Raw genomic sequence first — 25934 nt, forward strand, 5'->3', positions numbered from 1 at the left:
GGAACCAGAGATTGAATTGTCAACATTCATTGGATCATGCAGAAAGCAAAGGAGTTCCAGAAAAACATCTGCTGCTGCTTCATTATCTAGGCTAATGCCTTTGACTATGTGAATCATAACAACCTGTGGAAAATTCTTAAACAGATGGGAGTACAAGACCACCTTACCTGTCTTCTGAGAAATTGGTATGTGCATTAAGAAGCAAGAGTTAGAACCAGATATGGAATAGTTGACTGGTTCAAAATTGAGGAAGGAGTATGACAAAACTACATATTGTCACCCTGCTTATTTAACTTATATGCAGAGTACGTCATGTGAAATGCCAGCAACCCAGCTTGTGATTCAGCGATGAATCACAAGCTGGAATCAAGATTACCAGGAGAAATATCAAGAACCTCAGATATGTGGATGATACCATTCTAATGGCAAAAAGTGAAGAGGAACTAACGAGCCTCATGATGAGGGTGAAAGAGAGTCCAAAAACTGGCTTGAAACTCGACATCAAAAATAACTAATATTATGGTATCCAGCCCCATCACTTCACAGCAAATAGAAGGGGAAAGAATGGAAGCAATGACATATTTTATTTTCCTGGGCTCCATAATTACTGTAGATGGTGACTGCAGCCATGAAATTAAAAGACGCGTGTTCCTTGGAAGGAAAGCTATGACAAACCTAGACAGCATATTAAAAAGCAGTGACATCACTTTGCCAACAAAGTTCTGTCTAGTCAAAACTATGGTTTTCCTTGTAGTCATGTACAAATGTGAGTGTTGGACCATAAAGAAGGCTGAGTGCTGAAGAATAAATGCTTTTGAATTGTGGTGCTGGAGAAGACTCCTGAGACTCCCCTGGACTGCAAGGAGATCAAACCAGTCAATCCTAAAGAAAATCAACCCTGAATATTCTTTGGAAGGACTGATGCTGAAGCTGAAGCTCCAGTATTTTGGTCATCTGATGTGAAGAGCCAACTCATCAGTAAAGACCCTGATGCTGGGAAAGATTGAAGGCAAAAGGAGAACAGGGTGGCAGAGGATGAGATAGTAAAGTAGCATCACCGACTTGATGGACATGAATTTGAGTAAACTCTGGGAGATAGTGGAGGACTGTAGAACCTGGCGTCTGTGGGGTCATAGTCATATGCAACTTAGCGACTGAACAACAACAACAGAATGTATCACATGTTATACAATTAAAAAGAAATAAAATTTTCATATTTTGAAGAATATAAAATGGTATAATCATTTTGGAAAAAGCTCTGGTCATTTCATTAGAAAAACACACACCTATACACCTATCCTATCAGCCAGGAAATTGAAGGTATCCACCAAAGAAAAATGAAAGCATTCTTCCATGAAAAGAGTTGTACAGAAATGTTCATAGCAGCTTTATCGATAACAACCAAAACTTGGGATAAGACAACATGGCACTCCTTAGAAGAATGATGGCTAGTCAGGCTCAGTGGTGTGCAGGTTGCTTTCGGTGCTTGCACCATCTCTGGGAATCCAAGAGTATGTTTTCAGGAATTTGGCAAGCCAGACTTTGTTAAACATTGAATTATAGGAACTTGATGTAAAAACAAAAGGAATAAATACAATTCAAACTTTTCTAATTACTTTTTTGTTGCCTGTTCCCTAAGGTTTTGGGGAGCTCTGGGCTTTGCCAGGTGGAAACTCTGAGCTATTATATTAATATTTGGCTGTGGGCTCCCTTCCTCTGTCCCTTTCACAGTACTGCCTCTAGAGCCTGAAACACACCCAGGAATGCAACTCATGGGATAGTAGTGATCAGGGCTTGATTTCTTGCTTTGTTAATTTTATGGATTTATGAACATGATTGAAATAGTATTGTTAATACTATTTATTGTTAATAAAGATGAAGAATTTAAAGGGATAGTATATGTAGGTGTCATATCTTGTATAGCACAAAACTATTCTTCTAATATTCAAAAACTATTACTATCTGATTCAACAAATAAGTTACTTGAAGCTCCAACTAGGAAAGAAGTGATTTATTAGAGTGGGATGCTTGTGAGGCTTACAAGCAGTGGGGTGGGAGGGAGAACTTAGTGGGCTACAATTTTATAATCAAAGGAAAAGTAGGGAGGGAGAAAAACCACCTTCTTCCTCAACCATGAGTAGAAGGACATCAGGTTTCCATCATCAGTTCCTCTTCCAGGTTGGGCAGGAGAGTTTTATTTTCCCTACATTGTCAAGCCAGGACTGTCATGGCACTATGAAAAAATAATTTCAGGTCTCAGTACAATGAGGGTCTTTCACTTTAAAATGTCAGCTTCCCATAAATTATTTTTTATGTACACAGAGAGCATGTGCTAGGGGTCATTAACACTGAGCTCTGTGAGCAGGCTATGGATCTTACCACCATTGTTTTACTGTTTTGGGTCATGTCTCATGCTTCTGATGCATGGTTTTATTACTAAGCAAGCCTGCTTGGTTTTGTACTTAAGTATACTTGTTTTCTTGAATAATCATTAACTTACAGGGGTGTCTCATACTTTTTTATACTTTAATCTCCAAGTGGGATTAACTACTTAATCACCTGCTTTGTCCCTTTACTCTGTCCCTATCACTTCTATTGAGTATTTCACTAAAAATCTTTTTAAAATTACCACTGAAAATCGATATTTCATTTGTTTTAATTTGCATTTGTTAGATTCCAGCCAGGAGTCATTTAAAAATATTTGTTATATTTGCATGTTTTCTTATAGGAATGATTTATTCATATACCTTTGCCTGTTTTTTTATTGGAGTCAGTGTTTTTTCTTGTCAACTATATGGTGACTGCAGCCATGAAATTAAAAGACACTTACTCCTTGGAAGGAAAGTTATGACCAACCTAGATAGCATATTCAAAAGCAGAGACATTACCTTGCCAACAAAGGTTTGTCTAGTCAAGGCTATGGTTTTTCCTGTGGTCATGTATGGATGTGAGAGTTGGACTGTGAAGAAGGCTGAGCGCCGAAGAATTGATGCTTTTGAACTGTGGTGTTGGAGAAGACTCTTGAGAGTCCCTTGGACTGCAAGGAGATCCAACGAGTCCATTCTGAAGGAGATCAGCCCTGGGATTTCTTTGGAAGGAATGATGCTAAAGCTGAAACTCCAGTACTTTGGCCACCTCATGCGAAGAGTTGACTCATCTGAAAGGACTCTGATGATGGGAGGGATTGGGGGCAGAAGGAGAAGGGGACGACAGAGGATGAGATGGCTGGGTGGCATCGCTGACTTGATGGACTTGAGTCTCAGTGAACTCCAGGAGTTGGTGATGGACAGGGAGGCCTGGCGTGCTGCGATTCATGGGGTCGCAAAGAGTCGGACATGACTGAGCGACTGATCTGATCTGATATTGACAAGAAAATAATTGAGGGTTTAGTAGGAAAATATTGCTTTCTGTTCAGTAGCTGGAGGCAACATTTTTGGAGGCAACGTATAACTCTGTTCTGGTTTTGCACGTTGGGATGAACACAGAGATCTATGTCACTTCCCTTCCAAGGCCCTGTTAAGGTAAAAGAAAAGGTATTTTAAAAATTATTTTTCAATATTTATTTATTTATTTGACTGCACTGGGTCTTAGCTGTGGCATGTGGGGTCTAGTTCTCTGACTAGAATCAAACTCAGGCCCCCTGCTTTGGGAGCTCAGAGTCTTAGCCACTGGATCACCAGGGAAGTCCCCCAACTTTTTTTTGGCTGCACTGGGTCTTTGGTCCTGCGTGTGGATTTTTTCTAGTGGGGGCAAGCGGGGGCTGCTCTCTAGCGGCAGTGCGTGGTGCACAAGCTCCTCCATGCACTGCGGCCACTGCTGAGGCCCGAGGTGTGCTGCCACTGGCGCACTGACGGGCTTTGTTGCCTCGCGGCATGTGGAAGCTCCCCTGACCAGGGACCAGACCGGTGTCCCTGCATTAGCAGGTGGCTTCTTAACCACTGGACCACCAGGGAAGTCCCCCAAGAAGGTATTTTTAGAAGTCCCTAATAGTTTCAGAAAACAAGTTAAAGGACACTATCAGTTCGCTGAAAATTTGAGATAACTGATCACGAAAGAAAGCAATTGGGGTTGGAGGCTTCTGATTCAAGATGGCAGATCAAGAACATACTTCTCCATTTCTCCTTAGACTTTTATGAAATAGATGATAAATGTTTAAAAAATAATAGACATCAGAGAAAACTGAAGCATCAGTAGAGGCATGCAGTAGTGCATGCAGTTGGGGAGGGAAGGGACTCACTTTCAAGTGGATAATTCAAATACGCAGAAAAAGCTGCAACCCAGAGCAGGTGTGATGAGGGCAGAGGGGAAAGGTGGTGAGAAATGAACCTGGAAACAGGAATAGTAACTGCAAGGCTGCCAGTGCCACAGCTGGACCTCATCTGTCTTCCCCATTCTTGTATGATGTTAGTTTCATGTTGATAGTGAGCGAAAACCCAACTGATCTCCTCAGAAGAAATGAACTCAACTGAAGAAAGCCGAGGCTTCTCAGTAGATGCTGAGGGCGAAATAAAGTCAAATCTAAGTGTACAAAAACTTGTTTCCTATCAATAGAGGCAGTTCCAGCACTTCCTCATAGTAGGAGCAAAAGTGTATCAAGTTTGGTGGAAGAGCTTTCTGTTCTGGGTTGGACTTCGCTTTGACTTGCCCCACAGTCAGTTCTCACTAGAATTGTATGTCAATTGGGAGGGATTTGGGGTACTGATGAAAACTGTGAAGCTGGTGAAGTTCCACTGCTCTACCCCAAGTGGTACCTCTGCTTTAGATAGACAGATACTGCGTGGGGCGGGCAGGGGGGACAGTAATCCATAAATAGAACAGGAGCAGTTGTGATTCATTTAGAACAGGTAAAGGAAGTGGGAAATAAAAGAACGTCTATATGTCTATTACCTCCTGTTGCTTGGAAGATTCTCATTCCAGATTATGTGGGGTGTGGCAGGGAGATGACATTTTACTTCATGTCCTATTTTTAAATTTTTTAAAATTTATTTTTGGCTGTGCTGGGTTTTCCTTGCTGGTCTCTAGTTTCAGCGATTAGGGGCTACTCTTCTTTGTGGTGTGCGGGTCTCTCATTGTAGTGGCTTCTCACGCTGAGGAGGACTGGCTCTCTGGGCTCGGGTCTCAGTACTTGCAGCTCTCTGGCTCTAGAGCGTGGGCTCTGTGGTTGTGGAGAATGGGCTTCGTTGCCCTGCAGCATGTAGAATCTTCTCAGATGAGTGATCAAACCCGTGTCCCTTGCACTGGCAGGTGGATTCTTAACCACTGGACCACCAGGCAAGTTCCATGTGTTATCTAGACATTCTTTTTTAACCACAAGAACTTATCACTTTCAGTTTCAATATAAAGCAGTACTAGTAATTGGGAAGTGGGGCTAATCAGGTCATAGTTTGGTTTGCTTGAGTTGAGTGCCACACAATTATTGGAGCCAAGGAGCCAAGCAGCTGATGGAAACAGTTCCAGTGTGGTTCCCTGAAGCACAGCTTTCAGTATTGGCTACATATTCAGTATTGGGAAATGTGTGACTTGAAATGGCAACCCACTCCAGTACCCTTGCCTGGAAAATCTCATGGACAGAGGAGCCTGGTAGGCTACAGTCCATGGGTTCACAAAGAGTTGGACATGACTGAGTGACTTCACTTTCACCCGAGGTTAGCTTTCTCCCTACTGTACTTTTCTTGTCAGCAAGCTTGGACAAAAAGCCAATTTTACTAAAGCAGAAAACTTACTAACAGGTGTACCTGCTCCAGTTCCCAGAACATCTATCTACCTATATCTGGACTCAACTACTACTTTTTCTTGTTAATTTGTTAAAAGTGGTTTTTAAGTTGTTTCACTGATTCATTAAAGAAAATTTCGAAAGTACAGAAAAGCAGGGAGAAGAAATAAGTCATCCGGAGTCCTGTCACTCAAAGACAATATGCTAGTGTATTTTTGGACCCTCCAAATCCAAGCTCTGAAAGATATCTAACACTGAAGGTAGTCAGAGTTAGACCTGTAGCTCTACTGAGACGGTCAGCATGCCCAGGATACTGAAAGAGTATTTCTGTCACTCAGTTTCCCCTAAGGTAAGGTATTATCTTACATAACCATGGTACAATTGTCAGAACTAAAAATGGCTAATAATTACTGTTAACTAAAATAAGAATTTGGAATTTATGAATTCTTTCACTAACATCTTTTTTTTATTCTGTTACAGGATCCCATCCAGCGCACTACATTGCATGTGAGTTTCTCAGTTTTTCTTTGTTTTTCACTACATGAGTTTTGAGGAATACTGGTGAAGCGTTTTGTGGATTATCCCTCAAGTGAGATTTGTCTGATGTTCTTCTCATAGTTAGACTAGGGCTATGCTTTTTCGGGGGAGTAAGACTGTAGGAAAAGTGACCTTGTCATTATGTCATATCAAGGGTAAATACTACCAAAAAGACATTGCTGTTTATGTTAACCTTGATCATGTGATTGAGTAGTGTTTGACAGATTTCTTCAGCGTGAAGTAATTTTTCCTTTTGCCAACACTTACCCTGGGAGGAAATGACTATGCACAGCTCATGCTCAGGGGTGGGTGGGTGGCGATTACTAAATCCTCTGGATGGAGTGTGAGTCAATAGAATTCTTCTATAAGGAAGAATTAGCTCCCTTCCCAAATAATATATTTATTTATTTATTTACAGCAGAATAGACTCTGGTATACTTACTTTATATTCTAAATTATAACTGTGCCAGGTTTGGGCACTGGGAGCTCTTGCAGGTTGAGTCCTTTGTCCCTTGACACACCTACACGTATTTTTGAGCATTCCTGACTTACGGCGCTGTGGGATGCTGCAGGCTCAGTCGTACTTTCCCTGCCCCAGTTCTAGAGTCACCGGTATCTCTCAAGAGCCCTGCCCAGCTCCTTTTGCGAGAAAGTGGTATTTACAAGCAATGTCAGGGGAGTCTACTGTTCCTTTTCAGTTGAAACTTAAGCCTGACCCTGCCCACGCCACCCCCATTAATCAGGCTTCTTTGGGCCCCGCCGCACGCCCCCCTGCCTTGCGTGCCCTGCGCATGCGCGCCGGGGAGGCGTGACGTCTGACGGCGGCCGGGACGCCAGCGTGAGGCCGCCGGCGCCGAGTAACCCGGCAGTGTCCTTTCGCTTCGGACCTGTTTCCGTGCGCGGTGGTGGCCGGAGGCTTTCCAGGTGAATATTCTTGTCCGATTTCGGTGACCCAGACCTCCTCAGGCCGGGCCCATCCACCCTGCACCCATCCGAGGAGGCCCCAGGCCCGCGACCTCCGTTCCCCACCCCGGCGGCGGTCCCCCCGGAGCCTCCTTTGGAGAGGCCCATCCGCCCCAGCCCCGCCCGAGCCCTTCCCCTCCCATTCCTTTCTCCTCCGTGTCCCCTTCCTTTCCCCTCCGTGTCACCCTCCTTCTCTGCTTCCCTCCTTCCCCCGGGCCCTCCCAAGCCTGTCCGAGAGCCGCCGCCTTCGCCTCTTCCAAGCGGACCCCCCTTCCAGACCGCCGCGCTCCGCCCCTTCGATCCTCTCCTGTAGCCGTCCGCCTGGATCTTCTCCAGAGGAAACCCCCCTCCCTTCATCCCTTTTTTCTCTCCTGGAGCCTCCCTTGGAGCTGCGCGGCCGCGCCCCATTCGAGCTGACCCCCCAGCGACTCCTTCCCTCCCTCTCTAGAGCCTCCCCTGGAGCCGCCCGGCCAGCTGGAGAGCTCCTGCTGCTGCCCCGCTTCCTGCAGGTGCCCCCCGCCGGCCCGGTGCCCATCTGCAGTGTGGGCGCAGAACTCCGGCCCTGCTGTCCCGCCGGCCTAGGGGATTTGGACTCTTTGGTTCTCCTCCCACCGGGAGGTCTCATGACCCTCCTTAAGAAGGAATCTGGAATGGCATTGAAGCTTTGCGCTCCCGTGTGGGGCCCTTCTCCGCTTGGTTTCATCTACTCTCGGTTTTGCAGTGTCTTAAGTTTTACGTGCTCCTAATTGTATTATGTCTTTTTTTGACAGTTGATTGTCTCACCTGCTAATTACATTAGGAATCTCAGAGCTCAGGGGTTTTCATTTCGCGTCCGAGTAGTGTTTTTTGTTCTTTTAACTCAAAAGTAGAGTGACTTACACAGGAACGTGTTTATAAATGACCGAATAGTAAAATTCCAGGTTTCCAGGGTGAGCGGGGGAAAGGAATGAGGTGAGACGGTCACAGTATCAAAAAAATCTAGGGGGACATGGTTAATTTTAAACCATGTTGGAATTGACTCTTGAGAAGCTTTCGTTTTTTTAAATGTCTTTTCTGAATAGAACCGGGTAGAGCCACTGCCAAGAGGGAGCAGCGCTTTTGTCTAAAGGAAAGGAAGTTCCCGGGTCTTGATGGACTTTGAGGAGACCAGTTCCTCAAAAGTGCAGGAAGTGACTTGTCTCAGTCACGAGGGGAGGGGGAATTAGGGCCCCGAGCTAATTACGTGTTAACTACTTGTTTGTTTACGACCCTTAATGTTTGACAAATAATGACCAAAGTACAATAGATGTGTTTATGTGCATGTGCAGCAAGACTGCTCCTGCAGCTGGTTCTCTTGTGCTCAGCATGTCCCCTGGGCCCAGGAAGTTCTTAACCCTGGGCTGGGTTGGACTGGTCTGATGGTTATTGATAGAAGGTGGTTGTTGGGGAGAGAGCTGGGCTTGTCTGGTCTCCCTGTGATTCGTGTTTACTCTTGTGTGCTAGTGATGACTCAACTAAAGCCCCGGCCCTTCCCCCCACTCCCCCTCAAATCTCTTGAGAGCAGGAATCAAACATATGTTGCAGGATTATCCTGGCGGGTGAGAGTGTCTGGCACAATATAGGTGGTCAGTAAATGCTTACTGAAGGAGATTGCAGAAAAGAACTCAGAACCTAACGCCGTTTCTTTACTAGCATGTTTTTAATGGTGTTAACATATTCTGTAAGTAAATAACCTGATAATCTCAGGCACTGAATTTGTGAAATGTGTACGTAAGTGGTGTAGAAAGAACAGATACCTTCTTGAGGTAGTCATATTACTTCTTGGGAAAACAGAGGTTGTTCTTGATTCACTCTAGAAGGTTTGCTGTACTTACAAGGTTGCTATCCTACATTAATATTTGGTTTCTTTCTCCTGTCCTCTTTTTTGTTTCTTACCGGATGTCTAAAGAAATTAAAGAATTACTGTATTAATGTCAGTAACTACCAAAAACTGCTGAGTAAAATAAACTATTAAAAATGTTACAAAAGGACTTCCCTAGTGGTCCAGTGGCTAAGACTCTGCACTCCCAATGCACGGGGTTGGGGTTCAATCCCTGGTCAAAGAACTAGATCCACATGCTGCAACTAAAGATCCTGCATGCTGCAATAAAAATGAAGATGGAAGATCCTGCATGCCACAGCTAAGACTGGCGCAGCCAAATAAATATTCTTTAAAAAGTTACAAAAAGTGGGCTAGTTGAATCAGTTGTATTTTATTGGCTGTATATTTGCTTCTGAATTTGATCCTGAGTACAGAGTATTGAACTTTCTTGCCTCTTTGTTTTAGTCTGTCTGTCCTTTGGTGAGTGCTTGTATTGGGTTTGTTATTAAAAATTGGTATGTGAAATGGCCAACACCAAATATGAACTGACCTCTGAATGATAATAGATTACCCAGTCCTTGTCGCCTGTGTTGTTTTGGAGTCCTTGAAGAACAGTTTTCCTTCCTTTGATAAGGCAGTAATTTTATAGCTAAAATACTAGTTCCTCTGAAAGTGAAAGTGTTAATCACTCAGTCGTGTCCAACTCTTATGGGATCCCATGGATTGTCTCCTCTGTCCATTGGATTTTCCAGGCAAGAGTACTGGAGTGGGTTGCCATTGCCTTCTCTGAGGGAAGCCCCTAGTAAGTAAATTACCTGATAATCTCAGGGAGTGAATTTGTGAAATGTGTAGGTACAGAAAGAACAGATAACACTTTTTAAAAAATTTTGCCCAGCTGTGCGACTATGGGGTATTAGTTCCCCAGCCAGGGATTGAACTGCTCTTGGCAGTGAGAGCTTGAAGTCTTAACCACTGGACTGTGAGAGAAGTCTCCAGATACCACTCTTGAGGTAGTCATATTCCTTGGAAAGGTAGACAGGTAGACTGTGCTAACTAAATGAGCCAGGTAAAGTGGGCTTTTAGTTCAGAACTGTCAGATTCCAAAGGCAGTATTCTTTCCATCTTTTAAATTGGTCCTCTTTAGGATTCAATTATTTTTAAAGTGATTTGAGTTCATATTCAAAGTAACTTGACTTGAGGAATTCCCTGGCAGTCCAGGGACCAGTTAGGGCTGGGTGCTCTCACTGCCCCAAGGTTGTGGGGAGGGCAGGATGTGTGTTCTGGGTTTGATCTCTAGGTGGGGAACTAAGATCCCATAAGCTAAGAGGTGCACCCCCGAAAAATGAAATGTTGAATATGATTTGTATTTTTAAAACTTTCTGTAGGTTTTATTGGTATGTGAGTAATGTGGCTATTATGCAGCTAGTTTGCTGGTATTCTGTCCTGTAGAACCAACGACACCCGACTCCAGTACTCTTGCCTGGAAAGTCCCATGGACGGAGGAGCCTGGTAGGCTGCAGTCCATGGGGTCATGAAGAGTCGGACATGACTGAGCGACTTGACAGTCACTTTTCATTTTCATGCATTGGAGAAGGAAATGGCAACCCACTCCAGTGTTCTTGCCTGGAGAATCCCAGGGACGGCGGAGCCTGGTGGGCTGCTGTCTATGGGGTCGCACAGAGTCAGACAGGACTGAAGTGACGCAGCAGCAGCAGCAGCAGCAGCAGAACCAATGAGTTTTAGTTGATGCATTAGATCCTACTCCAGGGTATAAATAATAGCTTCCCTGGTGGCTCAGAAGGTAAAGAATCGGCTTGCTGTGCAGGAGACCTGGATTTGAGTCCTGGGTGGGGAAGATCCCCTGGAGAGGAGAATGGCAACCCCCTCCAGTATTCTTTCCTGGAGAATCCCATGGACAGAGGAGCCTGGCAGGCTACACGATTGAGTGATTAAGTGCTTGTGTGTGTGTGCACACACACACAAACACACACGGAAAGTGAAATTCAGCAAGGTATGTCAGAAAGCTATTACTGTTTCTTCAGAGACTAATTTAATTAGGTATTCTGGGAAGGGTTTTTTGGTTTATGTTTTTTTTTCCCTTTCCTTTTACTATGTGTTCAAATTTTGACAGCCGGGGCATCTTAATAAGTCTTCTAAGCCATTTGAGAAACAGCCTTATGTGCTTCTGTCTTCTAGAATGTTTTCGGCAAATTTTAGGTGGATGGTGGGGAAATAATAGCAAAAATAGTAGAAATAATTGCTGTGGGAGCAGCTACCATTTGTTGGTTTTAGTAACTCACGCACTATGCAAGCACAAGCTATTTTACCCAGTTTTCCAAATATCTTATGCAAGTAGGTACTAGTATTCTCACTTTATAGGTGAAGAAACTAAGGCTTGGAAAAGCTAAGTAACTTGCCCAAGGTGATTTATAAGTGATTGAGCCAGGATTTAAAAGCAGTTCTTATGACTTCAAAGCCTGTACTCTGAAGCATTAGATTCTATGAATTTTTAAAAGCATATTATCAGAATCATACTTTATGATTTTTGATTCCTAAAAATATAACAAGTTTCTCCCTCCATTTTGAAAACAAAGAACTATTAGAAGGAAGGTTCAGGTAAATGGTGTTCTTTTAGGGATTTTTAAAAAATATATTTAAGAATAATTAAAATTATTGCCTACATGTTCACATTTATCAAAATAATGTATATACATAAATTGAAAATCCAAAGAGCACTTTAAACCTAAAAAGGGAGTCAAAAACCCACTCCCTTTCCATCAACTAGAGACAACTAGTTTTTTTAGCTGCCTTTTTTTATATTTGAGATACAATAACAATGCTATTGATTTAGATGTAATCTTTGACTTCCTGCCATGGAAGACTTTTGCCTCCTGTAAACACACTTATTGAGTTTACCAGAGTCTCTTAGATAATGTCAGTTTCTGTCCCTTTCCACTGTCCTCCAATCTGGACTGGTTTCTTTTCTAGGCCTGTGGCACAGTTATCTTCCTGTGACCTTCCTTCACCTTCATCCTGAGCATTTGCTTTCCCTTTGTTCATTATTGGCTCCCTAGTTCCTTTCTCATTATGGTGGAATACATTCTTCACTAGGTTCTGGAAACAGAGTCGGGTGCGTGGAAGGTAAATCTTAAGTCTTTGAGCATGTGTGTAAATGTCCTTATTTTACCTATTTGATTAATAATTTGGTATGGAATTCTGGCTTGAAAATAATTTTCTCTCAGCATTTTGAAGATACTAATTCATTGCCTTCCAGCTTCCAGTATTGTTGATAAAAATGCCCTTATGCTTTGTTTATCCTTTATGTGACTCTGCCCTCCCCCCCCCACCCCCTGGGAAGTTTTAAGTTCTATTTTTTGTCTGTAGAGTCTGCAATTTCAATTAAACCTTACTGAGGATCTTTTAAAATTCATCTTGCTGGACACTCAGTGAAGCTTTTGTGTCTAGAAATGCATTGTCATCTTCTGGAAAATGTTGTATAGTGTTTTTTCTACTTTTTTCTGGTGGTTCATTTATGAAACTGTCCTGTAAGCAGAATGCTTTATATCCAGGGTTATCCTTTATTTATTTTTTTTCATTTCTTGGCCTTCTCCCCCGTCCCCCTTTCAGAGAGAGTTCTTCCATCATGAGCTTTTATGCTCTTGTATATTAGATTTGATTAATCATTTTAAACTGAGAGCTCTGAGTGTTTCTATTTTAGAACATTTTGTTTTTTTGCTACAATATTGTGTGTCATTTCTCTTATAACAGTATTAGGTTGGTGCAAATGTAGTTGTGGTTTCAGACGATGAATTTTAAATCATTATAACTAGGCTCAAATACATCTTTATTAATCAAAATAGAAACCATTGCAATCAGCACATTTTTGTCAATGAAAAATAAGTTTGTTCATTCCTGTGGCATAAAAATCCATGCTTCAGGATTCGATGAACTCTTGGAAAGCATTTTCTGCCTCCTCCTGGTTGTGGAAGCGTTTTCCCTGCAAAAAACTGTTGAGATGCATGAAGAATGGTAGTTGGTTGGCAAGAGGTCGGGTGAATATGGCGTAAGGGGCAAAACTTTGTAGCCCAATTCATTCAACTTTTGAAGCATTGGTTGTGTGACATGCAGTTGGGTGTTGTCATGAAGAGTTGGGCCCTTTCTGTTGACCACTGTGGGACAGTTCAGTGCACCTCACTGATTTGCTGAGTATACTTCTCAGATGTAATGGTTTCGCCAGAATTCAGATAGCTGTAGTGGATCATACTGGCAGCAGATTGCCAAACAGTGACCATGACGTTTTTTTGGTGTAAGTTTGGCTTTGGGTGTGCTTTGAAACTGCTTCTCGGTCCACCAACTGAGCAGGTCTTCACCAGTTGTATAAAATCCACTTGTTGTCACATGTCACAATCAGGTTGTGAAATTGTTGTTGCTGTGTACAGTAAGAGAAGGCAAACACTTCAAATCAACTGTTTTTTTGATTTGCGGTCAGCTTATGAGGCACCCACTTATCGAGCTTTTTTACCTTTCCATTTTGCTTCAAATGCCTAATGACCATCGAGTGGTTGATGTTGAGTTCTTTGGCTACTTATTCTGTAGTTTTAAGAGGATCAGCTTCAGTAATGGCTCGCAGTTGGTCATTATCAACTTCTCATGGCTAGCCACTGCATTCCTCATCTTCAAGACTCTCATCTCTTTTGCAAAATTTCTTGAACCAGCATTGCACTGTATATTCATTAGCAGTTCCTGGGCCAAATGGGTTGTTGATGTTTTGAGTTGTCTCCACAGTTTTTATGACCTATTTTGAACTCGAGAAAGAAAATAGCTCAAATTTGCTTTTTGTCTAACATAATTTGCATGGTCTAAAATAAATATAAAATAAACAGCAAGTAATGGTGATTGCAGCCATGAAATTAAAAGATACTTACTCCTTGGAAGGAAAATTATGACCAACCTAGGTAGCATATTCAGAAGCAGAGACATTACTTTGCCAACAAAGGTCCGTCTAGTCAAGGCTATAGTTTTTCCAGTAGTCATGTATGGATGTGAGAGTTGGACTGTGAAGAGAGCTGAGTGCCGAAGAATTGATGCTTTTGAACTGTGGTGCTGGAGAAGACTCTTGCAAGTCCCTTGGACTGAAAGGAGATCCAACCAGTCCATCCTAAAGGAGATCAGTCCTGGGTGTTCTTTGGAAGGAATGATGCTAAAGCTGAAACTCCAGTACTTTGGCCACCTCATGCAAAGAGTTGACTCATTGGAAAAGACTCTGATGCTGGGAGGGATTGGGGGTAGGAGGAAAAGGGGACGACAGAGGATGAGATGCCTGGATGGTATCACTGACTCGATGGATGTGAGTTTGAGTGAACTCTGGGAGTTGGTGATGGACAGGGAGGCCTGGCGTGCTGCGATTCATGGGGTCTCAAAGAGTCGGACACGACTGAGCGACTGAACTGAACTGAATAAGTCATTAGCCAAAAAACATAAATTGAGAAATGCACATTAAGATGATGTATAACATAACCATTTTTATTTAAGAATGTATTTCAATATCAAATGGCAAAGTTCAACAGTGAAAAACTGCAGTTACTTTTTCAAAAACCTAATAACTTTCTTAAAAGTTTTCCTTTGCGCCCTGCAGTTGTTTCTAATTCTTGTGAAGTTTCAGGTTTTTTTTTTTTTTTTTAATCTTACATTTTTTAGTCTCTTATCTCGAGGCTTCCTCAGATGGCCTGAACATATGTGCTGTGCTCAGACTCTCAGTCAGATCCTACTCTCTGTAGCCGTATTGATGGTAGCCCACCAGGCACCTCTGTTCAAAAGATTCTCCTGACAAGAATACTGAAGTAGGGTGCCACTCCAGAGGATATTCCTACTCCAGAGTGTCTTTCCAACCCAGGGATCAAACCCGTGTCTCTTATATCTCCTGCATTGGCAGGTGGATTCTTTACCACTGGCATTACCTGAGAAGCCTGAACATACATGCTGTTTCTACTTAAGATGTTAAAAATACTGACTGGAGGTTTGTATGTTTGTTTAAAGTTTACTACTTGGTGAGCTTTCTTCAAGGGTTTTAAGGCAGAGTTCAGTTGTTTTATAGAAAAAAAAAAAATTTATCAGTATTAATGAGCCTTGGGCTGTGGCCTTTGCCCACACCTGAAGAGTCTGGGAGTTAAGTAAAGGAAGAGAAGAGGAAGTTCAGGATGTTCACTTACTCTGTTACTCCTCTAAGTGTGGCATCTCACTTCCACTCTGAGCTATCCCTGATGTCACCAAGAGTAGATAAATCCTCTGTGTTTCAGCCTTTCCAGAAGGGAAATCCTCAGGATTGGGGAGGATAGTAGCCTGGATGTGTCAGAGGGCTTAGTGACTCTTCTTAAAGACTTTCAGTAAATTCTGATAATCTCCCCCACCTTTAGAATTGTCTCATACTTCTAAACCCTGAATCTTCACAGTGTTCTGTGACTAGGGTTCGCTTGCTATGTTTTGATTGTTAGCACATGAAAAACAGAGAAAGCTAAATTTTATGTTTATTAGTTGCTACTTGTTCATATACTTTAGACCCTTCACAATGTTCTTAGCAACTCATCTGCTTTTGTTTCTGTTGCCATTCTGTTGCCTTTGTGGATTTATGCAACTAAAATTCACTTCATGAGAAAGCAGATTAGGTGTTTAATTTGTCATTAATGTTGAAAATAGCAAAGCAGTCACCAGGAGGGGTGTTCTTTACATTATTAATAGATCGTTTGTCTTGGATTCTCATTTTAATGTCACTGTTGCGTTTTCTGTCTTTGAAAGTAATTTTCATGTGAATTGTTTAGTGCCAAGAAATGTGGATTTCTAGAAATATGTAATATTTCTAAATACTGTAGATGGAAAAATGGGAAGATGGATATTTAAAGTCTGCCTTTTTTTCTTTTTCCCTTCTGAGCACTGAGTTATCCTATCCTAGGTAACCTCAAGGCAGGGCAGGCTAGCAGGATCCAGGACCAGAAATTGGTCTAGGCTGATGATAAACCTGTTTTGGGCAGTGGCATGTGAATGCTCTGCAAGGCTGAGGGCAAGTAGGCTGAGTGATAGGCAGTATCCCTCCTCCTCCGCTGTGTGATCAGGGCTCAGGATATACTGGAGGAGCTTGGCAGGGGACAGACTATAGATAAAAAGATGTAGCTGTGGTCCAGCATTGGTAAGGTGGGTCATTTAGGAGCAGATGAGGCAGCTGCTCTTGTTTATGTACTTGTTACCCTTGTTGTCTCTTATTTATGTGGCCCATTGTTGGGGTCTGTGTTGTGTTATGTCTCACTTATGGGTTGGGAGCCAGAGGCTGAGGATTCTCCTGCTGATGAGGCAATAGCTCCAGGTAGTGGTGTGATATCCAACATGTGATATCCAACATGGTACCTGACAGAAGAGGCTAGCAGACACAGAGGAAGCACGCCTCTTTAATGGAGATAAAGAGCTTGTTTTTTAAGTTTTTGGATGGTTTGTAGCCTGTTCCTACAATCTTCTCTGCTGCCTGTGTTTCAGTACATTTGAGTCCTTAATTCAGAACTCTAGACTTTTTGTCTTAAAAAAGAAATTCTAACATCTTAGACTGTAAATAACAAATATCTCTTACTGTTAATGCTGTAACTTTGAGTTATTTAGTAAGGGGAAGGAGTTACACAAATCAACTTGTTTGACCTGTTTTTTTTTTTTTAACCACCACCCCTTTCATTGTGAAATTGAAGTCACAGTGTATGTTTTCTCAAGCACATTCTACAGTGATGTGGCTGTATGGTTTTAATCATTTTTATACTTAGGATGCCTTTTAGCCTCAGTTGGTTCTAATGAACTGTAATTACTGTTCTCACATTGGCACTTGTGTTGTCACAGTTTGGCCATTAAATACCCTTTCTTTAGCTGGTTGACTTCTTTCCTCGAGAGCACCTTTGTTTTTTGACAGTAAGACATCTTAGGCACATCTTGAGATATCTTGTCCCTGAATTGTAACCAGCTCATTTTCAAGGAATACAGGCTCCTTTTAGAGGAGACCAGTATTAGAGATAAATATCTGGGCATGTAAGATTGTTCCATATAAGGACTAAGGGTAGACAGGATGATACCAGATAAGAAGCTACCTGAGTCTGCAGAACAATTACCCTTTTTCAAAAAGTCATGAGTTTCTGTTGCTAATTTCTGTTTAAGTTTCTCTCTACCTTGTAATAATCTACCTTTCCCTTTCTTCATTAGTTTTGAACTATTTAGCCATGCCAGAGGTACATTTATAATGCTGTCCTACCTATGTAGAAGTTTGTTTTTTTTTTTCCATTTTATTCCTGTTTTAAATCTTGCCTCAAGTGGCCTGAAATTGATTTCCAAGTTGGGTTTTCAGTTTTCTCTTGTTGACATCCCCTTGAGTCACATCTACCTGAAAAGTGAAAGAACCCCAGCCTCACGCCCACGCAAATGCCAAAGAAAACGTAGGCACGATATCTGGCAACTCAAATGTTGATGCATACAGTTAGTAAATAACTGGAAAGTTCTCGATCCTTAAGGAACTCTCTTTTTAAGTCTTTATCTTCCTGGATGCTAGTGGATCCAGGATGTGAATGGTCAGTTCTGGATTAATCTGGATATTAATTTTCAGTTCAGTTCAGTCACTCAGTTGTGTCCGACTCTTTGCAACCCTGTGGACTGCAGCATGCCAGGCTTCCCTGTCCACCACCAACCCCTGGAGCTTGCTCAAACTTGGGGTGTTAATCTTACAGGTATATAAAGTTGTTGGTCTCGGATTCTTGAAGACCCGTGAATAAATGAAGCTGCTGTTAATTTCAGTGTTAGACTGAGCTGCCATTTTGGCCAGTATGAATGTCAACAAATATAGCCAAAGGAATATCAATCATTAGAGATTGTAAAAAATTTGCCACAGAAGTTTGGGAAACTCCTTCCTATTGCTCCACATTTTTCCACTGTTCACTTGGTTCCACATCCACCAGCAAAGTTGTGTGGCAGCATTTCGGTCAGGCTTTATGTATGTGTTGTAAACTAGGTGGCTCCCAGTACCTACAGGTAATTTTTGGCCTAATCCCAACCATTTTCCTTTTCACATGAAAAGGAAAATAAACGAGTTTCTGTTAATGATTGTAGGAAGTTTTAGGATAAATATCCAGGATTTGCCATGAGTGAATACCCTTCAGTTTTATGTTTTGGGGTAATAATACCACTGCAGAGATGTGATGGCATCTATAACATCCATCCCCTGTCTTTTTAACTTTTAACAAGTTTAATCTTTTTCTTCCATTAGAGTGTCAACTAACATGAAAGCTGGGCTTTTGGCTTGGTCACTGTTTTATCCTTAGTGTCTGCTGTAAGGCTGAGCACACATCAGATGTTCAAAGAATATTTGTTGAATGAAAATATAATAGTATTATTTCTCTGCCTCAAATCCTTTTGGAAGTAAATGATAGTTTTAGGGACATTACAGGCCACCCGTAACATTCTTTTGGCACCAGGGACTGTTTTCGTGGAGTAGGGGCCAGTGGGCTATGGGTAGCAGGCTCTGCTTGTCTGCCACCCACCTCCTGCTGTGTCACAGACCACACCAGTCTGCTTCTTGGGGGTTGGGGACCCTTATTATAGGCTGCAAGTTGCAGAAAACTAGTTCAACTCGGTTTAAGTAATGACAAAACCCATCATTTTGCTTAATGGAAAGCCTTGCATTAGCAGGAATTTTCCTGGTCGGGTGAGTCAGTGGCTCAGCAGTTAGCACTGCCTTCTCAACAGTCAGCTGTCTCAGGCGTGTACCCTCACTATCAGCAGCGGAAAGCAGCACGCACATCCTCTGGGAGAAAGAAGAGACTGACTTTGTGTATCTAGTTCATCTGGGACTGTATGTTTTGAGTACCTAAATGTGGGAGAGAAAGATGAAAAAACATCTTTTCTTTCTTGGTGAGGACAAACAGCATGAATTGGCAAAAACTTCAGGGAGGCTAAGAACATTCATTTTGAAGATGCTGAAATGTAGGATGACTCGTGAGCCGTACTTGGGCATGGGAAACATTAAACGAGGGAGAACTCAGTTGTCCTTTTGAGGTGGCTACTTGGGCTTGTGCTCCGTTTTGCCAACCTTCCAAAACTTCTGTGTCTTAAGAGAATACCTAAAAATGCTAAAGTAGAAAACAAAAGTAGCTCATAATTTTAGCCTCCAAATAGTATCTGTTGATGTGTTCAGTCCCTGGTCTGGAAAGATCCCACGTGCCGCGGGGAGCTCAAGCCTGTGTGCCACGACTACTGAGGCCATGCTCTGAGCCTGCAGGCTGCAACTACGGGGCCTGTGTGCCAGGAGCGCTGCAGCGTGCACGCCCCAGAACCCGTGCTCCTCGAGAGGACGGTAGCCCCTGCTCACCACACGCAGAGACACACTCAGACAGCAGTGAACCCAGTGCAGCCAAGAATTAAACAGATAAATAAATAAAATGATACATTTGCAAGTTGTTTTTAAAAACTTAAATATTACAGAAAGTTGTAATAGGCCTGAGCATTCACCCTCTTTTCTGACACTCAGCATTGCCTCATTCCTCTGCTCAGAGGTGCACATTATTAGCAGTTTTATGATACCTTCCAGAAGACAGTTGTGCTGGTTGATATCAGCTCTATGTGTTCATTAGCACACACTGTTCTGCTTCAGTCCTTTTCACATCTGTATGATTATCTGCCGTGTGTGGAGGGGCCTCTGGTTGGGGATAGTGTTGGGCATATGTGGGTGAAACTGTGTGTGTGTATCAAGGAGGCATATTCCTAGTAATGGTGAGGTTGCTAGGTCAGAGTGTATGAATCTTTAAAATTTGGATGGATATTGTCAAATTCTCCTCCCAAAAGATTACAGCAGTTTTCATTCCTGCCATTATGCTTTCTCCTTTCTGGGGCCCTATAATAGGTAATGTTGTTAACTTGTGATTTGAATTTTGTTATTTGAATTGAGAGAGAAATGGAGTAGCTTATGAGTTTTTTGCCCATTCATGTTTCTTTTTCTCTGAACTGCCAAATAATTGCTATTTCTGTTGTAAGTCGGCTTTGTAAGTGAAGGAAAGTAACTCACTGCTGCCATGTATATGGTTGTAAAATGTATTTTTCTTAGTTTTTTATTGGTCTTCTTTTGCCACTCACGTTTTTTTTTTTATGGAGTTAAAGTTATTAGACTTTTTTTGTGTGTGTGAGTTCTGCTCTTTGAGTTTTTTGTTCTGCTCTGACCTGGCCACTCTACCTGCTGACACCCATGCACGCCCAACTGTAACTGGGCTATGTAAAGTCATTAGGGCACACCTAGAGAAGGCAATGGCAACCCACTCCAGTACTCTTGCCTGGAAAATCCCATGGACAGAAGAGCTTGGTGGGCTGCAGTCCATGGGGTGGCTAAGAGTAGGGGACGACTGAGCGACTTCACTTTCACTTTTCACTTTCATGCATCAGAGAAGGGGGTGGCAACCCACTCTAGTGTTCTTGCCTGGAGAATCAACCCACTCCAGTGTTCTTGCCTGGAGAATCCCAGGGACAGAAGAGCCTAGTGGGCCTCCGTCTGTGGGGTCGCACAGAGTTGGACACGACTGAAGCGACTTAGCAGCAGCGGCAGCAGGGCACACCCAGGGTAGGGCTTAGGCAGCTGGACCCCAGAGCCCCACGATTCCAGGCATGTAGGAGAAGTCACAAGTCCTTGACAAAGCTGAATCTTTGTGTTCTGGGGCTGCTTTATGTCTATTAAACCTAAGTGGAGTTAGACTTAGTAAGGTGGGCAGGATTGTGTTTTTCAGTCGCCAGGTTCTGTCTGACTCTTTGCGACCCCATGGACTGCAGCATTCCAGGCCTCTCTGTCTCTCACCATCTTCTGGAATTTGCCCAAGTTCCTGTCCATTGAATCGGTGATGCCATCCCACCACCTCAGGCTCTGTTGCCCTCTTCTTCTGTCTTCAGTCTTTCCCAGCTTCAGGGTCTTTTCCAGTGAGTTGGCTGTTTGCATCAGGTGGCCAAAGTATTGGAATTTCAGCATCAGTCTTACTTTTAAAAAGATGGGCAGAGTGCTGAGGCTAAAAACTAGAATGTATGTGTGGGGGTTTGTATTGGCTCCATTAACAAGGTATTAGGTAAATTCCAGATGGCCAGTGAGATAAAATGACTTTGGTCCTTTACCCAGCTGAAAGGAGTAAAGACAGAGAGACCAAAGGACTGTGATTTTGTGATATGATAAGAAACATGAACTTCTAAAACGTTGGCATTTTCTGAGAGATTAGAGGTATTAGGAGTTTGTTTTTTTTTTAATTCATAATAAATCCCTTCCAACCATACCTGAGTTTATACTAATGAGATGACTCTTGGTGTGGGGTGCACCTAAGTGACTTCAGGATGGGGCTGGTTGCCAGAGGTACCAAGCTTGTGATGAGAAGTTTAGAACTTTCAGCCCCATTCCTGGACCTCCAGAGATGGCAGAGAGACTGCCGCTTAATCACCAGTGTCCAGTGATGTAATCATGGCTACCTAATGGAATCTCCTTACTGCTGCTGCTGCTGCTACTGCTGCTAAATCGCTTTAGTCGTGTCTGACTCTCTGCGACCCCACAGACGGCAGCCCAGCAGGCTCCCCCGTCCCTAGGATTCTTCAGGCAAGAACACTGGAGTGGGTTGCCACCCCCTTCTCCGATGCATGAAAGTGAAAAGTGAAAGTGAAGTCGCTTAGTCGTGTCCGACTCTTAGTGACTCCATGGACTGCAGCCTACCAGGCTCCTCTGTCCATGGGATTTTCCAGGCAAGAGTATGCTGGAGTCGGGTGCCAGGAATCTCCTTAGGAACCCATAAATGACGGAGTTTGAATGGTCACATGGAGATGCTGGGAAGTGGTGCCAGGAGAGGCAATGGAAGCTCTGCTTGCACACTTTGCGCTCTTCATCTCATCCATTTGGCTGTTCCTGAGTTGAATCCTTTTATAATAAAGAGAAAATTGTAAAGTGTTTTCCTGAGTTCTGTGAACCATAGCAGATTATTGAATCTCAGGAGGGAGTCAGTATATATTTATATGAATTTGTATGTATAAGTAAATCAATTTATATGTATCAGTCTCCCAATTTATACATCAGAAATACAATAGGCCTAGGACTTTTCTCTAAAGTGGGAGCACTCTTGTGGAACTGAACCTTTAAGCTGTGAGGTCTGATGCTAACTCCACATGGTTAGTGTTGGAATCCACCTGAATCAGTAGACATCCAGTTGGTGTCCTGAGAATTGGAGAATTGGTTACTGGTATGGAAAAACCACACATATTTGGTGTCAGAAGTGAGTAAAAACAGCTCATACGGATCATTCTGTTTTCTGAATATGATTTCGAACCTGCCTGTTTTTTTTTCTGTAGGTGAGAAAATGGCATTTGTGAAGAGTGGATGGTTGCTGCGACAGAGTGAGTATAGTTCGCGAGTGAGCCCCTTGGTCTGGGTTTAGAGTTGCCTTAGGACTCATCTTTTATTTCTGTGGCTGATACTGCTGACATATATAAACAAATAACAAAGTCTTATTAATGCTGTTGTTCTGGATTTCCTCTTGCAGATTTTTAGATTTCTGTGAACTGTTTTTCTGCACACATGAAGCTTCTTCTTGCTTGCTGCCTTGACAGAAACCAGGGGATAGTAGTCCCTGCTGGTTTTTCTTACTAGCATTCTCTATTATTAATGGCTGACCTGAGGTTCTTAAGTCTACCCAAACTGAGCTGGTATATTACTATGAAGGTACTGCTTACTTTGTAGGAAATAGCTATCTCATCCTAGGAATTGAACAGTGATGAGATTCTGAAATACTGGTCTTCAATTATAGATTAAGATTTGCTCTGAGGGAGTGCGTTTACGTAAAACCAAATCTTTTTCATCTCATAAAGGACTCTGGAGAAGAGACTCAGTTCTTTCCCTGCGAGATTGAGTTCATTTTCTTGGACTCTTGTCTGTGGGCCTGACAGTCTGGTTTAGGATTCTGCATTTGGGGCTTTTGACGGCAGGTGTGGTGCTTGGCTGGCACTCCCCAGCCTCGTGATCACACCTGTCTGTATTTGGGTGGCTCTCTTCAGTAGTTTTTGCACAGCTCAGGCGCTGCCAATCAAATAGATACTGGATGCCAATTGTTTATCAGTTTGGGCAAATGCTGTGGTTGCCCCTCTCAGCAAGGTGGGTGCTTGATAGTGGTAAGAGAAATTCGGAAGGCTGCTGTGATGAGTATTCTTTTGGTACCTGCAGTGGACATGGGAGATACGGAGAGGCACATGCAATGGACTTTGTGCACATTGGCCTAGAATTGGGATCTGTAGGAACAAAAGATGTAGCTGTTAGGTATAGATACGGTGCAGGGATGACTTTTAGTTTTCCTTTTTGGTTGACAAGGAAATTAGAGTTTTGTGAAGTTAAATGCCTAGTCCAAGATTACAAATGAAAGGATGCATTCTCTCAAACTGATAGACTGTGATGGATGCATGCTGGATGGGAGCCAGGCCCTGGGAGTGGATGTGTCCAGTATCTGAGCCTGCCTCTGCATAGCCTCAGGCGGGGAGACTCTCCCACACTGTGGGCTGTAAGGGAAGGTGAATGTTAGAGAAAAGTACACATGAAGGCCTTTCAAGAAAAAGAGAAAGATATTTTCCAGAAGAGGAAGGTATTACTGTTATTTTTAAATAGAGAGTTTATAGTCCAACATTTTCTAATCAATCTAGCAGTTAGATACTACTTGGAAGATTTAGATATACCACATGGCAGAGTTACATGCTAGGCATGTTTCATTAGCTCAAAATTTATTCAGCTTTTTTTTTTTCCTTTTATGTTTTGAAACTTAAGTTGGCAGCGTTCTCAGTAGGAATGACATTCTCATCTTAGTGTATGCTGCCTGCATCCCTGGTGCAGCACGAGTGTTCGTGCAGTCTGGGTCTGCTTTCACTTCCGTTTTGATAGACTGCCCTGGGCAGGCATATGCAGGGATCCTTTTGGGGCAAGAGGAAAGTTTCTTTTGTTTCTGTTACCTGTGAGTCAGAGGACAAAGTCGTTGCTTTTCCACTCAAAGCCAACATTTCCACTTTTTTTCAGGTACTATTTTGAAGCGCTGGAAGAAGAATTGGTTTGACCTGTGGTCAGATGGTCACCTGATCTATTATGATGACCAGACTCGGCAGAATGTAGAAGATAAGGTCCACATGCCAGTGGACTGCATCAACATCCGCATGGGGCATGAGTGTCGGGGTAAGTGGGTTTGCCGTGTCCAGCTTCTGTCACCTACTGTTCCCCATTCTTGGTGGGAGTGATTCCTCTTTCTTAGCCACTTTGCTTTCATTTACAGATCAAGAAGGGTTTCATGTAGGAAGAGGTAGCCAGATGAAACCAGATCCATATGGGTCAGCAGGTTAATTTTCTCCCATCACTCCACATTTCTGTTCTCTGTCATGAAGAAAGTGGTTGAGAACTAAGGAATCAGAGTGCTGGGAACCCCAAGAAGGATGGAGCTTCTCTGGGTAGTTTAGATTTTGTGACTCAGAAACTGGCTTATTGATAGCAGCTCCAGTCAGTTTCTTAAAATCTGATGTCTTTCCTGGAGTTACCTCTTATATAAATTTTGAAGGAGTAGTTTTTTAATAAGCACAGACTTTTCTGTTTCTAATTAATGGCATATGTGGACTTCTCTGTTTTATTAACTCTGGAGTACAGAGTCCGCTGTAGTAACCATTGGTGTTAATAACATCCTGCCCATATAAGTTCTTGAAACACAAGTTTCTATGGACTAGTTGTTGAAATTCTTACTTGAACCAGGCTCAGATATTATAGGTCTTATACCTCTTGGTACACAGATATACTTTATTTCTTCTTATGAGTTTTTTTGTTTGTTTTAAAAAAATATTTATTTTGGTTGTGTCGAGTCTTAGCTGCCGCACGTGGGATCTTTGTTGCCGGGTATTTTGTTGCAGCATGCAAACTTCTCTCTAGTTGTGGTGTATGAGCTATAGAGTGTGTGGGCTTAGCAGTTGTGGCATACAATCTCTGGCTGTGCCACATGGGCTTTTGCTCGGGCTTAGTTGCCCTGTGGCATGTGGGATCTTAGTTCCCTAACCAGGAATCAAACCCCCATTCCCTGCATTGGAAGACAGATTCTTAACCATGGACCACCAGAGAAGTCCCAGAGATACTTTGAACATCTGATTTTCACTTCTAAAGCAGCGATGTAGTTTGATGCTTCCTGTGAATTAACAGAAGTAAGTATTCTAGTGACTGATGCTTTGCCACGCTTTTCATTGTGCTTAGTGTTCTGATGTCTGGGCTGTTCTGTGTGTCACCATATGAGGATGCCCTCTTGAAGAGGCTTACTCATTTATCCTGCAGGAAGTCTAATTAGTACGGAGTAATGATTCATGTGTTTGGTTCTGTAGGGCAGAATAAAGGTGTTTTATAATTACAGTGTTCTGAAGTACTGGTCCTTTGCTTATCTGAGCTATTAAGAAGAAATCCTTGGGGAAAAAAAAGGGGTATTAATATTTCTGTATATTTTTTATAGATATTCAACCACCAGATGGGAAGCCAAAAGACTGTATGCTGCAGATTGTTTGCCGAGATGGAAAAACCATCAGTCTTTGTGCAGAAAGCACAGATGATTGTTTGTAAGTTTTTTCTGATGTGTTTAACTTAACAAGTACTTTCTGTTTTAATTTCCAGTTGCAGGAAGGAAAAAGCATGGGAGTTAAGTTTTCCTTTAGACAGCAGAGTAAGTGACTTAGAGGTGTGTGAAAGGAATGTTAACAGTGTCTTAGTCCATGTCTGATGCCCTGATGCTGGTTTCTGCCTCTGCAGAGCTGCTCGTGCAGTGTCCTGATACAGTGACTGTGGCAGGAAGTATGAGATACAGT

The 25934-nt window shown here is 42.6% G+C and overlaps 1 protein-coding gene across 5 annotated transcripts in view; it reads left to right on the forward strand.

Moving 5' to 3' along the window:
• Positions 1-7032: 7032 nt before the first annotated feature.
• Positions 7033-25934, forward strand: part of PLEKHB2 (pleckstrin homology domain containing B2) — a 49573-nt gene continuing 30671 nt past the window's right edge. For 2 of the 5 annotated variants that reach the window (XM_006060619.3, XM_044932222.1), the window contains exons 1-4: positions 7033-7174; positions 22425-22469; positions 24130-24282; positions 25586-25688. In XM_006060619.3, coding sequence (XP_006060681.2) covers positions 22433-22469; positions 24130-24282; positions 25586-25688 — 293 coding nt within the window. In that variant the 5' untranslated portion in view covers positions 7033-7174; positions 22425-22432. The remainder of the gene's footprint in view (positions 7175-22424; positions 22470-24129; positions 24283-25585; positions 25689-25934) is intronic. The other 3 variants (XM_044932220.1, XM_006060614.3, XM_006060613.3) reach the window with 3 other exon arrangements.

This window comes from Bubalus bubalis, chromosome 2, assembly GCF_019923935.1.
Source record: "Bubalus bubalis isolate 160015118507 breed Murrah chromosome 2, NDDB_SH_1, whole genome shotgun sequence".
Classification (NCBI taxonomy): domain Eukaryota; kingdom Metazoa; phylum Chordata; class Mammalia; order Artiodactyla; family Bovidae; genus Bubalus; species Bubalus bubalis.